Source organism: Rattus norvegicus, chromosome 9 (assembly GCF_036323735.1).
Source record: "Rattus norvegicus strain BN/NHsdMcwi chromosome 9, GRCr8, whole genome shotgun sequence".
NCBI lineage: Eukaryota > Metazoa > Chordata > Mammalia > Rodentia > Muridae > Rattus > Rattus norvegicus.
This window is the reverse complement of record NC_086027.1, coordinates 118,689,726-118,704,400: the sequence shown is the minus strand read 5'-3', so window position 1 is coordinate 118,704,400 and position 14,675 is coordinate 118,689,726. Positions and strand designations below refer to the sequence as shown.

At 41.3% G+C, this 14,675-nt stretch overlaps 1 protein-coding gene and 1 pseudogene across 1 annotated transcript in view; one reads left to right on the top strand and one right to left on the bottom strand.

Moving 5' to 3' along the window:
* The window catches only part of Smchd1 (structural maintenance of chromosomes flexible hinge domain containing 1), a 147,232-nt gene extending 132,881 nt beyond the window's left edge, over nucleotides 1–14,351 (top strand). The window contains exons 45-48 of the mRNA XM_063267939.1: nucleotides 5,044–5,215; nucleotides 9,207–9,365; nucleotides 9,976–10,090; nucleotides 13,446–14,351. Of these exons, the coding sequence (XP_063124009.1) occupies nucleotides 5,044–5,215; nucleotides 9,207–9,365; nucleotides 9,976–10,090; nucleotides 13,446–13,473 (474 nt within the window). The 3' untranslated portion in view covers nucleotides 13,474–14,351. The remainder of the gene's footprint in view (nucleotides 1–5,043; nucleotides 5,216–9,206; nucleotides 9,366–9,975; nucleotides 10,091–13,445) is intronic.
* Nucleotides 3,147–4,579, bottom strand: Ybx1-ps8 (Y box binding protein 1, pseudogene 8; annotated as a pseudogene).
* Nucleotides 14,352–14,675: the final 324 nt, after the last annotated feature.

The window sequence follows — 14,675 nt, the reverse complement described above, 5'->3', positions numbered from 1 at the left end:
GTGATTCCCCCGGAAGTTCGTTTACTGTTGAGGATAGTTTTAGCTATCCTGGGTTTTTTGTTATTCCAGATGAATTTGCAAATTGCTCTTTCTAACTCTAGGACTAATTGAGTTGGTATTTTGATGTGGATTGCTTTGAATGTGTAGATTGCTTTTAGCAAAATGGCCATTTTTTACTATATTAATCCTGCCAATCTATGAGCATGGGAGATCTTTCCACCTTCTGAGATCTTCAATTTCCTTCTTCAGAGACTTGAAGCTCTTATCATATAGATCTTTCACTTGCTTGGTTAAATTCACACAGAGGTATTTTATATTATTTGTGACTATTATGAAGGGTGTCGTTTCCCTAATTTCTTTCTTGGCTTATTTCTCTTTTGTGTAGAGGAAGGCTACTGATTTGTTTGAGTTAATTTTATACCCAGCCACTTTGCTGAAGTTGTTTATCAGGCTTAGAAGTTCTCTGGTGGAACTTTTGGGGTCACTTAAGTATACTATCATGTCATCTGCAAATAGTGATATTTTAACTTCTTCCTTTCTGATTTGTATCCCTTTGACCTCCTTTTGTTGTCTGATTGCTCTGGCTAGAACTTCAAGAACTATATTGAATAAGTAGGGAGAGAGTGGGCAGCCTTGTCTAGTCCCTGATTTTAGTGGGATTGCTTCAAGTTTCTCTCCATTTAGTTTAATGTTAGCAACTGGTTTGCTGTATATGGCTTTTACTATGTTTAGGTATGGGCCTTGAATTCCTATTCTTTCCAGGACTTTTATCATGAAGGGGTGTTGAATTTTGTCAAATGCTTTCTCAGCATCTAATGAAATGATCATATGGTTTTTTTTCTTTTGAGTTTGTTTGTATAGTGGATTACGTTGATGGATTTCCATATATTAAACCATCCCTGCATGGCTGAGATGAAGCCTACTTGATCATAATGGGTGATCATTTTGATGTGTTCTGGATTTGGTTTGCAAGAATTTTATTGAGTATTTTTGCATCAATATTCATAAGGGAAATTGGTCTGAAGTTCTCTTTCTTTGTAGGGTCTTTGTGTGGTTTAGGTATAAGAGTAATTGTGGTTCATAGAAGGTATTGGGTAATGTTCCTTCTGTTTCTGTTTTGTGGAATAGTTTGGAGAGTATTGGTATGAGGTCTTCTATGAAAGTTTGATAGAATTCTCCACTAAACCCATCTGGTCCTGCCCTGCTTTTTTTGGGAGACTTTAATAACTGCTTCTATTTCTTTAGGAGTCATGGAACTGTTTAGATGGTTTATCTGATCCTGACTTACCTTTGGTACCTGGTATCTGTCTAGAAAATTGACCATGTCATCCAGATTTTCCAGTTTTGTTGAGTATAGGCTTTTATAGTAGGATCTGATGCCTTTTTGATTCCTCCGACTCTGTTATGTTTCCCTTTTCATTTCTGGTTTTGTTAATTTGGGTACTCTCTCTCTCTGTCCTCTGGTTAGTCTGGCTAAGGGTTTAACTATCTTTTTTATTTTTTTTTTCAAAGAACCAGCTCCTGTTTTTGTAGAACCTTTATAGAGTTTTGTTTTTTGTTTTTTGGGGTTTTGTTGTTGTTGTTGTTTTGTTTTGTTTTTTTGTTTTTACTTGGTTGATTTCAACCATAAGTTTGATTATTTCTTGTCTTCTACTTTTCTTAGGTATATTTGCTTCTTTTTGTTCTAGTGCTTTTAGGTGTGCTGTTAAGCTGCTAGTGTATGTTCTCTCGTTTCTTTTTGGAAGCACTCAGAGCTATGAGTTTTCCTCTTAGTGCTGCTTTCATTGTGTCCCATAAGTTTGGGTATGTTGTGCCTTCCTTGTCATTAAATTCCAAAAAAAGTCTTGATTTCTTTCTTTCAGGGTAGGTTTTTCTGTGTAGCGCTGGCCACCTTGGAACTCTTTCTGTATACCAGGATAGCCTCTGTCACCACCCAATTCCAGTTCAGCCTGCTAGCTGAGCCCTCTATGTAGCTCCTGCCCCCAGCATCTACCTTCTGTGTTCACATTAGAAAGCATCTGAATCCAAATCAAAACCAACAATGTGTAATCATTTCCTTAACAAAACCAAGTACTTTGAAATTTGAAGATTTTTTTAGCTCACTACCAGGCAGTGATGGCATATGCCTTTAATCTCAGCAGAGGTAGACAGATTTTTAAGTTTGAGGCCAGTTTGGTCTACAGATCTAGGATAGCCAGGGCTATATAGAGAAACTGTCTTGAAAAAACAAACAGAAAAATTGGCTCAGTAAATTTACTGTAATTTTTTTTAACTAAGCCAGGCGTAGTAGCTCACACCTGTAGTCCTAGCCCTCAGCTGGCTCATAGAGTTGAATTACATGGTGTAACTGCACACACACACCAAAACAATAAAGTGACTACTCATTTTGTTGCATTTTAATTTTTTTTCAATGCCAGATATAACACCAAAAAGAATAAAAGAAACAAAAATAACTAAAAGTGCCAGTTTTCTAGAAGAGCATCTATGAAGTGCTGCTGGAATTATATTTCCTTTTTTTAAAATGTAATTTTATTTCTGTAAATTGTGTATATGTAAATATTTTATATAATTCAGATACTATTTAAGCTTTAATGTTAGGTTGGATTAGATATTTGTAATGTACTAAATTATAATGCTCTTCAGTCACACTTGGGGATGGTGTGTGTGTGTGTGTGTGTGTGTGTGTGTGTGTGTGTATGCACAAGTTCATTCTATCGGAAGATCTCGAATGGAGTGCCGCAGTAGCCATCCAACTTTTCCTTGAGCCAGGGTCTCCCTGAAAGTGGAGCTTGTGCTTTTGTTTGGTTGGAGTGGGATAGGATTTAGGGACTAGGGGCTGCCTGATTAGCAGGCTCCGTTGATCTATGTGGATGCTATGAATCCACCATCTATTCCTCATGCTTGTATGGTAAAACACTCTTACCCATTGCCATTGCGTGATCTCCAGAGCCCCTTCAAGCACTTTTTAATGTATGTGTTCTGTTTCCCTGTAGAAGTGCTGTAACTTAGTGAGCTAGCTGTACTTCATTAGGCTATGTTTGATTGCATACCTAAATGGAATTACTGAGTACATTCCTAGAGATCGTAAAATGCTAAATCCAGTGAGATATTTTTATTCTGATTAATTGGAAGAATATAATTTTTTTTATTATTTAAGACCTTTATTAACAGATGCTTACAGCTTGTTGACTTTTTTGAAAAAATCAAGTTGTAAACTTTATTACAAATTAAAAATGAAGTTCTTAAAAATCTCAACTTGACCAGATATGAAACAATTTAAAAACCGTTAAAAGTGTATTGAGAAAAACCAGGCCTTTTTTTTTTTTCTCTTAAAAAACACGTTTGTCATTACATAAAAAGAGACATCTTTAGGTAAAAATAATAAAAACCCCATGCTGCATAGATAATGCACAGTTCTAGTGGATCTGGTCAACGGGCAAAAAGCAAGCACTTAAGGTCTTTAGCTCCAATCTTTGTTCATTTCTTATTGCTGGAATTTCATATTCATTTCTTCTTGTTGGATGACCAAACCGGATGATGGTAGCCGGCATTTACTCAGCCCCGCCCTGCTCAGCCTCCGGAACAGACGAATTCTCAGCTGGTGGATCGGCTGCTTTTGTCTCTTTGCCATCTTGTGGTTTAGGGTTTTCTGGGCGTCTGCTTAGGTAATTGAAGTTGCGGCATTGAGGTGGCTGCTGACCTTGGGTCTCATCTCCTTGATTTTCTTTGTCCTCTTCATTGCCATCCTCTCTAGACTGTCTTTGGCGAGGAGGGCCCCTGCGGAATCGTGGTCTGTAACCCCGATACATATTCTGTCTCACTGGTCTACCTTGCTCTCCTGCACCCTGGTTGTCAGCACCCTCCATCACTTCTCCTTGCACAGGGGGTTGGAATACTGTGGTCGATGCGCATAGGGTCTCCGCATGTAGTAAGGTGGGAACCTTCGCCTGCGATAGGGCCGGCGTTGTTGGGCCTGGCCTTCAGGAGCGCTTTCCGATCCCTCGTTCTTTTCCCCACTCTCACTATTGTGATAATTTTGCTGGTAATTGTGTGGAGGACCCCTACGACGTGGATAGAGTCTATAATGGTTACGGTCTGCCGCGTATTTACTGCCTTGAACTGGAACTCCACCAGGGCCTGTAACATTTGCTGCCTCCGCACCCTTTTCTCCTTCAACAACATCAAACTCCACAGTCTCTCCATCTCCTACACTGCTAAGGTACTTCCTGGGCTTATTCTTCTTTATGGCAGTCTGGTGTACAAATACGTCTTCCTTGGTATCATTCCTGTTGATGAAACCGTATCCGTTCCTTACATTGAACCATTTTACTGTTCCCAAAACCTTCGTTGCGACGACCTTCTTTTCCCTGCCGGCGGGCGCGGATGTGAGGCCGCCCGGGCCGCCACTACCCGCGCAGCAGCCGGTGGAGCGGGGCTTGGTGTCGGCGGCGCTGAGGGCGGGGGTGGCAGGCGACTGCTGGGTCTCGGCTTTGCTGCTCATGGTTGCGGTGATGGTGACTGGGGCTGCGGCTCCCCCCCCCCCCCCCCCCCCCCGGGTGTGATGGTAACTAGGCCAGCGACTCCTTTTTCACCAGCTTAAGCTAGTTTAAGCTAGCATTTAGCATTTGAAAACTCGTCTGGCTCCCTCCTTGTCTATGGGCTTTTCCCCCAGGTCACTTTACAAAGCACTGACTTAATAATTTGTGAAGCCACCGCCACGCTATTAGTTCATTTATGCGTTGGATTTTTTTGTTGCTGTTGTTTTTGGTTTTGATTTGTTTATCTTTTTTTGTTGATATTGTTGTTTTGGATTTTTTTTTTTGAGGCAGTGTCTCTACAAGAGTCTTGGCTGTCCTGGAAATCACTTTATTTATGAGGCCCGCCTCAAACTCAGAGATCTGCCTGCCTCTGCCTCCCTAAGTGCTAGAATTAAAAGCATGTGTCACCATGCCCAGTGGATTGTGTCATTCATAGACTGAAGTTTAATTACTCTAGCAGTTGTAGTCAGTTTCTTGCTAATTAGTGTCTGTGTGCCCTCAATAGGTTGTTAAAATCACGCACTGTCCCACACTCCTGACTAGAGATGGAGATAGGATTAGAAGTAATGGGAAGTTTGGGGGCCTTCAGAATAAAGCCCCACCAATGGACAAACTCCGGGGAATGGTCTTTGGAGCTCCAGTACCAAAGCAGTGTGTGGACTTGGGGAAGCAGATAGGTAAGTTAAACATGGGTGAGTTTTCGGGCTTGTTTGTTGTTTAAACACAGTGTCTCAGGTTGGCCAGGAATTCACCATGGATTAGACATGGCCTTGAGTTTACTGACCATCTTCCCTCCACCTCTCAGTGCTGGGGTTGCAGGTTCTTATCACCCCACACCCAGCATCCCTGCTGTTGGGGTAGAACTGACTGATGGCTTTGCCTGCTAGGCCAGCACTCCGCCAACTGGGCCACACCCTAGATCCAGACCACAAAAGTATCTCCTGTGAACCCCCTGTTCTTCATCTATTGTATTTTGTTTTGTTTCCCAGTGGGAGGGGAGAGTGTTCTCCCACTGAGCTACAGTCCCAGCTGAATGAGTATCAAAATCCAATTTCTGATTTGACTTTAACATTCTCTTTGGGCTTATGTATTAAGAGTCTAATGTAACAAAAATGAAGTAGTTGGAATATGCTCTCTTCTTCCTTCATGAGTATGTTGCCATAGAGCAACAGTCTAGGCAGGGTTAGTCCTGCCTCTGTCTTATTATGTGTTAAAGCATATTCTGCCTTGTTAAATTAATAGTTTATTGATGATCATCTGTCTTGTCTCAGTTTATGGAGTTGAGGTTTGAGCCAGCCGTGGTAGCAGTGCCTGCCCTGACTATTTGGGAGGCTGAGGCAGGACGGCTCATTTGCATAAAAATTTGAGGCCAGAAAAACCCTATCAAAAATTATGTTTTTCATAAAGTGTGGTATGGACCCTTTTGGCAGCTGCCTCCTTCAAGTCAGCTGACGTAATCATCTGTGTCTGCTCTAAAATATACTGAGCAGGAAGTCCATGAGTGCTGTTACTTTACAGACTCCTGTTTTTATTTCATGAGGTCGTGATGTACTTGACATCTCTGTTCACCAAACACAGTGATTTCTTTTTTATGCTATTATTTTATACAATGAAAGTCACCATCTTAACTGTTTTTATTGCAAAAATCAGTACTGTTACATACTCTTACATGAATGTGCACTCTCTCTCCCAAAATGCACATTGCAAATCTAAAACTTAGTACCTTCCCATCCGTTTTCCCTGGCAGTCTTCCTTCTACTTGAAACTGTGAAATTGACTATTGTAGATAACCGAGAGAGGAGAAAGTGTGTGTTATCCTTTTGTGTCTGTTCAGTTGGCCTGAGGCATCAGGGCTTATCCACTATAGCAAATGATTGTTTCCTTTCTTGGGAACCCCAACTGATACTCCATTGTCATTACGTGCCACATTTCCCTCTTTTGGCTTTGTTTGCTTTGCTTTGGTTGAGACCATTTTTATTCTGTTGCCCTAGGCTGTCTTGACACCATGCAGCCCAGGCTTGCCTAGAATTCATGGTAATTCTTGTGCTTTAATCTCCCACATGTTGGGATTGCAGGAGGAGGCACAACCCGAGGCTACACTTTGTTCTCTTAGTATAATCCACACATAGAAAACTACGCATTTTCTAAACACAGCACTGATAAGGTTTATCAGAATTACACTATACTTACAATAAGAATTAAAAGTAAGGCTTGAGGATGAGGAGGACTGACTAGCGTGTTTAATCTGCTGCACTGCAGACAGTTTACAGTGAGTAGAACACTCAGCTCTACAGGAAAGTGCTCACTCATGTAATACTGCTTGAGTTTAGGGATAGCCAAGTCTGTCTGACACATCGTTCCTCACTTACCATGGCACAGGCTCACTTTGTCCATTTCTGTGCCTCATATGTCAATAGAAAGTACAGCTCATGTCTGTCTTTTCATTCTCTGCTTCATATGTTGGTAGCTGGAGTTTGTCTTCATTATAGAATGATAGTGTTTAAATAGACTTTTAATTCAGCTGTTAAATTTGGGTAGCTCCCATTTGAGATACTACTTTAGCTTTAACAATTAAAACACAGAAGTTGGAGAAGATTGTGGGAGGGTCCATACACCTGCTTGTTTATGTTAATGACCTCATACACAGACTTCTGACCTGCCGGCTCTCAAACGATGACACAGAGGCATATATTTATTTATGAAGCCTAGGTCATATAGCTTGGACTTGTTCCCAGCTAGCTTGTTTAGACCTATTACTTGTATACAGCTCTTAGAATACTCACATTAGAATAACCCATTTATTCCAATCTATGTCCTGCCACATGGCCTGTTACCTTTCCTTCGATCCTAGAAATTGTTCCTCCTCCATGACTGCAGGCAAATTCCCCTTACCTCCTTTCCCAGAGTTCCCTTATCTCTGCTGAGAAGTCCCATTGGCTATTCAGCTATTTATTAAACCAATCAGAAGGTGCCTTAAGCAGGAGAGAATGACAGAGACATACCTTCACAGTGTACAAAGTTATCTTAACAAAAAGCTACATGAAGGTTCCATCTCACTCCAGTCAAAAAAGGGTATCATCAAAACTCTTTTTGTTGGTGATAAGGACATCAGCAAAGTCCTTGTGCACTTATGGTCCAGTCACTATGGAAACCAATATGGAGGTTTTGAGAGAGAGAGATTAAAAATACCACAGGACCCAACAGAGCTCCTAGAGATTTATCCAAAAGAATTCATTAGCATATTAAAGAGATCACTGCCTGCCCTTAAAGCACATTTCACTATAGCCAAGTTAATGGAGCCATCTTACATGACCATTGACAAAAAAAATGGATAAAATGTGGTTCACATGGACTTCCGCTCCATCCATCCTTTTCCTGTTGGCGCGTGCGGTTGAGGCGGGGATCGCTGCCGCCAGTCTCTCGTTTTCATCACAGACACTTCTGCTGCAAAGATGGTCAACGTCCCTAAAACCCGAAGGACTTTGTGTAAGAAATGTGGCAAGCCCCAGCCTCACAAAGTGACCCAGTATGAGAAGGGCAGGATTCCCTGCATTCCCAAGGAAAGCTGCACTACGACCGGAAGCAGATGGCTACGACCGGCAGACAAAGCCAAGTTTTCGAAAGAAGGCCAAAACCATAAAGGTTGTGCTCAGGCTTGAGTGTGTTGAGCCCAACTGCAAATCTGAGAGGATGTTGGCCATTAAGAGATGCAAGCATTTTGAACTGGGAGGCGACAAGAAGAGAAAGGGTCAAGTGATCCAGTTCTAAAACTTGTGTTTTCTGAGAGGAAAATGCTGAAGCAGTAGAAAAATGACCTGCTAGAGAATAAAAGTTATTGTTACTGGTAAAAAAAAATGTGGTTCACATGCACAGTGAAAAATGAAGTCATGTCAGTTTGCAAGGAACTAGGTTTAGTTGGAGACAGTACGTCAGAGAGAATATATTGTTTTCTCTCCTTGTGAGCCCTAGATTTGTATACACTGATACAAGGTCTGTGGGCATAAATGATAAGAAAGAAGAAATGGGTCTGTGGGAATGTAGGATGGGCAGATGGGTGAGAGAAGAGTAGAGTAGGTGTGAGCTTTCAGTGCATTATATGTGTGAATAGAAAAACCTTTGTATCCCAGGATGATACCATTAATATTTTAGATCTGCACTCTTCCCATCCTCCCTCTTTATACAAAAACAAAGGATGTGAGGAGCTGAGTTGCTGTGTGTGCAGTCACAGTTAATACTTCGTTTTATTATGAACCAGGGGAAGGTGGTTTCTGTCAGTACAATGTCTAGTGCTCTTCTGCCCCCCCTCTTCTCTGGCTTTAACTGTGTGGAATCATATTGACTACTCTGTATCAGACATTTTCATATAGAAAACTTGGGGTATCTGGGAATGTAATTAGGGCATTTTCCTCATGTGTGCCAGGTCCTGGGTTCTATCCCCAGAACTTAAAAAAAAACAAAAAACCTAAAAATAAATAGAGGGTGGTCATTGAAAATTCATTCCTCACACAGAAATAAGTTAAAAAATTAAAATAAAGCTATCATGTGTTCTCTCAACTAGTTCTTTTTATTGAATGGTTCATGATTTTAAAATGTGTTGTCAATTCCTTTCTGTAAGACACGGATCTGGTGTGATATTCGCCCTTTATTCGGATGTCTGCTTGTTTGCAGATCTTATTCAGCAGTATCGAAATGCTCTGTGCAAGCTGAACTCCGTGAGGGCGGACTTGGACCATCAGCTGCAGTACCTCCACACACCCGACATGAAGAGGAAGAAGCAGGAGCTCGATGAGCAGGAAAAAAGCCTGAAGCGAATCGAGCAGAAGCTCGGTATGTGGCCGCTTGTGTGAGCCTCTGCTCAGTGACGAGCCCCACTTTACAAAAGAAAGAATGCAACAAGCGATTGAGGCCCTGAGCTGATCTCTTCAGCACCAGGCGGTCTGACAGATACATGCTTAAAGCTATCCTCTTACCCGCACAGTGTCCTAGTTAAGATTTCTATTGCTGTGGTGAACATCCTGACCAAAGGCAAACCGGGGAGGTTTCATTTCATTCAGCTTACAGGTTGCAACTGGTCATCCAGGGAAGCCAGGGTAAGAACTAAACGGAGGTCATGGAGAAACATTGGCTACCATCTTGCTCTCCGTGGCTGCTTTTACTTACTTATACAGTTGAGGACCACCTGCCTCGGGTGGCACCTCCTACAATGGGCTGGGCCCTCCCACATCAAACTGCCCCAGGCATGCACTCAGGCTGACGGTGGCAAGTCCCCAATTGTAGTCCTCATTCCAAGTGGCTCCAGTTGGTCTTTGTTGACAAAAATTAGTCATCACAAGAAGTAAGAGTATTGCTTTGAGTGCCTTCTCGCAGGTTTATGTATTTATATACGTTTGTTCTTCTTCCTTGTGCTTCACCAGTTCCTTAAACATTCTCTTGACAGGAATGACTCCTATGCGCAGGTGTAGTGACTCACTTTGTCTATCACCAAAGATTGAGGTGACTGAGTGTCCAATCCCCACTAAAAGAATGAGAAGAGAATCCATCAGACAGAATAGGTGAGCATATTTGGACCCAATTATCATTGGTTACTTTACCAAAGATCCTCTGTCGTTACACTTGAAAATCATTATAGATTTATTTCTGAATTTTCTGAGGCTGAGTTATTAAAAATAAAAACAGGTTTGGGATGGTAACTCGAGTAGAGTGCTTGTCTAGTGTGTGTGAAGTCCTTGTTTGGATCTCCTTTGTTTCCTGAAGTCACAGAACCACTGTATTCTTTCAGGAAATATCATTTTTTAGTGATACCCTACTATTTAGAAATGTTCATTATTTTTCTGTTATTAAAAGTCAGTAGAATGAAATTGGGGCATAAGTTTTAGACTATATTTTATTTAATGAGGTCACCAATTTTCTAAGTAGTAATGGGCACAATCATTTCTGTATTAGTTATTTCTAAAGCTTTATGTTTGATTCGCTCAATCAGATACCACTTGTGATTCATCAAAAACCCAACAGAGCCTTTGGCAACCTAACTTGGGATAGCTGTCCTTTTTATTTTAGATTTAGTAGATTTAGTAGGCTGCCTGTCTTACGGTCACTGTTGCTGTGATGAAACACCATTACCAAAGCAACTTGGAAAAGAGAAGGTTTATTTACTCACAGTTCCATAGAACAGTTCATCATCAAAAGCAGTAAGAACAGGAACTCAAGCAGGGCAGGAACCTGGAGCAGGAGCTGAGGCAGAGGCCATGGAGGCGGCTGCTTGCTGGCTTCCTTCCCCATGGCTTTGCTCACCCTGCTCTCTTATAGAACCCAGGACCACCAGCCCAGGGATGGCCCCACCCACAGTGGGCTGGGTTCTCCCACATCAATAAATAGTGAAGAAAATGCCCTACATAATGTATAATGTATAATGTATAATGTATAATGTATGACTATGTCAAGTTGACATAAAACTAGCCAGGATACCAGCCCACGAGAGAATAGAGTGGTATAGTTTTTATATATATTATTTCAAAAGATTTGACAGTATTTGAAAAACATTCTCATATCAACCATGAAACTTGTTATGTTTGGAATTGATGTCCCGTGTCCTCCCCTCCTGCATATTCAGCAAATACGTGAATGCTCACCTACGCTGCTGCTGCTCCATAGATAGAACTGACAGGGCTCTCGCTCGCCCTGTGCCGCAATCCTCTGCAAAATGACCATTTTAAAAGTAAACTGCTGTGTCGGAGGGAAGAAAATGGTGACAGAGATGAAACAGTCAGTGGTCAGGAAAAAGCACTGAAGCAGACCTGAGCAGGGGAAGGAATTGTGTATATAGGGTGATAGTGGCTACAGAGAGAAGCATGAAAGCTCTGAGGACAAGTATACAAATGTCACAAAGACAAAGCCTGGCAACTTTGCCACGACTTTGCCAAAGTAAAGTAATGGATGTGGGAAGTAAAAGTTGGTTACGTGTAACAGGGAAAAGAGGTAAAGGGAAGTTAACAGTGGAGAGGCCACACCACACACCTGAGACCCTAAAAGGCACTTGTCTTTAACTGTACTCAGAGAAAGTAATTTGATTCTAATGATCCTTCTGGTCATCTTTGTTCAGCTGGGGGGTTTGTGGGTGAATTAAGTGTGATGATAACAGCTCTCTTAGCTTTTTCCCTAGGGTCTACCTAGTTGGTACCATTCTGGAAGCAAAATGGTACACTCCTGCAGTCTTAGTACCCGGGAGGGTGAGGTGGGAGGACCTAGAGACTGAGGCCAGCATGAGCAAAATTGAGTTTGAGAATACTGCTAAATGATTCACCCCCATCTCAGCTCGCCCTTCACCCCAAGAAAGATCTTATAATAATATGGAAAAGAGAGAATTATTTTAGAAGTTGTTAGTAGTAGTGGTTATAATAATAGTTTACTACCTTCACCAAAGGCATACATGCATAAAAATTAAAGGTTTCGACTTACAAATTTGTATCCAAAATATTGATTAAATGTGTAAACAATATAAAAAATTGATTTTATTTTTGAGACAGGGTCTTGCTATGTAGACCAGGCTGTCCTGGAATTCATTGTGTGGACCAGGCTGACTTCAAACTCACAGAGATCTGTTCACCTCTGTCTGCCTGCCACATGTTTATGATCTGGTGAGGCTACTTGGCAAGGGGTTAGTTGTCGTTTACTGTGTGGGGCCTGGGGGTCATACCCAAGGCATCACGTCTGGCAGCAAGTGCCTTTGCATGCTGGCCCACAGTCTCCTTAATAGTATAGAAATATCAGAAAAAGAAGAAGTAATAATTACATATCTATAGCTTTGCAGATTTTACTTATTTGTGCTAACTCTTAACAAAAATCCCATATCGTGTTTATTAGCCCCAGTATGTCATTTGCTAGAAGAAACAACTGTATTCTGTGGAGTATTACAGAACTGTAACTTAAACATGGCGTTTGAGGAAAGTCTGGGTTTCAAGGGTACAAGTGTGAAAGAACGTGAGTCTTAGCCTGTGCTCCCATCAATATACAGCTTTGTATTGGCCAAATGTCAAGAAGACACTTGCACTTCTAATTTGTTTTCTACTCATGGAAATTGTATTAAGGGGCTGGAGAGGTGGCTTGATGGTTAAGAGCACTTGTTCTTGCAAGGATCTGGGTTCAGTTCCCAACACCCACATGATGGCTCACCACTGTCTGTAACCCCAGATCCAGTGGATTAGATACTTCTTCTGATCTGTGTGAGGTCCTATATGCATGTAATGCATGTGAATAACTCAGGCATGCACATGTATATACTTAAACTAAGTAAAATAGCATAAATGTGGGGGTCTTTTAATTACAAGTTAGCAGTTTCTTTAAAATGTGTATCTGTTTGGAGGTACTGTCATCAAAGAATTTAGTTGTGTCTGCATGAGAGTACATAAATACCAAGGCATTTTCTGTGTTCATCACTACATGTGAGGGAAGGAGAATGAGAGATGGGACAGTCAGAGAGCGGCTGAGGCTGAGACCAGGGCTTCACACACTCATCTGTATCCTCAGCCAGTTCTTGAAATCATAATTTCATTCAAAAGGGGGAGCAGTGAGGGAGTAAATAATCTGCAGTTTGTATCTCAGATTACACTGTTCGCTGGAATTTAAATTGTTCATGTATGCTATAGACATACATATGAGGTATGTATGATTATTAAATAATTACAAATTAACCATTTACACTAAGGATCAGAGTTAGAGCAGAGTTCATGTGATAGGTAAGCATTCTGAAATGATCAAAGAATTTAGGAAAGGAAGCCACTAGTCTATATCATGGCGGTTGTTATGTTTTTACACTTCAGGAGGGGTTGTGTCTACAGCAGGTACATCAGCAGAGGTGGGGTGCGCACTGCTGCTGAGCTCACTGAGCGCGCCCGCTTTTGTCTCTTTCAGAAGACCAAAAGGTGATGTCCCCAACTGAGCATTTCTGAAGACGTCGATGATCCTGGCAAGAGTTTCCTGTTTCTCCAAATGGGCCTGGAAGCAGCTGCTCAACTTTTCAGAGTCTCACGGGGCAGCGCAGATTTACTAGGTTATTCCAGCCATTGGGCCCTTCAGTTGCTTGCTTGCAAATGTACACTTTTACCCAGTGGTGGTCATTCTAGCACTGAGGCGCTTCCTGCCCAGAGACGTAACTTCCTGTTCCTCAGCATAATCATGAATATATTAGAACTGTTTCTTAAAAACAACCTTTTTTATTGCCTTTTTGTGAACTTATTTAAAAACATGTTGTCTTTTGTGTAAGGGAAATTCTAGAACTAGATATTTAATTGTAAATATATGTGGAAAGTTGAATTCTGCATTAAAATGGAGAAAGCACAGGTGCCTGGGAATTTGTATGTTCAGAACACAAAAACATTGATGATGATAAGATATCCTAAAGACTGTGTCCTGTATAAACTGGCGATGGGACAGCCGGCAGACTGTATCCTGTATATACTAAGACGTAGTGGCATCAGTTTTATAGGAACTGTCTGAATTTATTAATAATCTATAGCCTCGGCTTCAACTCCACATTTGCATTATTTTCTAATTTTTTACAACTATTTTTAAGAGGTTAAAGAAAACATACATTGAATGCAGAGTTTTTAGGAATCTGTTGTATAAATATCTAAACTGTGCATTAATTCACGCTAACATACGCCATGTGTGTCTATGTAAGTGCAAGACTTTTGCTCTGTGAAGTTATTTTGTAAGGAATACTTTTGGTACAATTTCCTGTCCCAGGAAATATGTGTGTTTAATCCTTTCTGATTATACAGCAAGGTTAATAAACAATCATTTCTCCACCCAAACAAATTAGTGGTTTCATATATTAAAATTTAAGGCTCTGTCGAAGCTACCTTAGTACAACGTACTGACGTGACTCCTCCACGTTGCTGGAACTCAGTGTTTGCACTGTTGAAGACACAGGTCAGCCATGATAGAATCAGTTGCAGCTGTGGAGGAGCACCCTGTCATCCTAACATCCTCGGATGTATAGCAAGTCCAAGGCCAGCCTGAATTATATGATACCCATCTTAGAAAATCTGAAAACAGGGTGTTGGCAAAATGGCTCAGTGATGAAAAGCACTGGCTGCTCTTCCACAGGACCTGGTTTCAATTCCCAGCACCCACATGGCA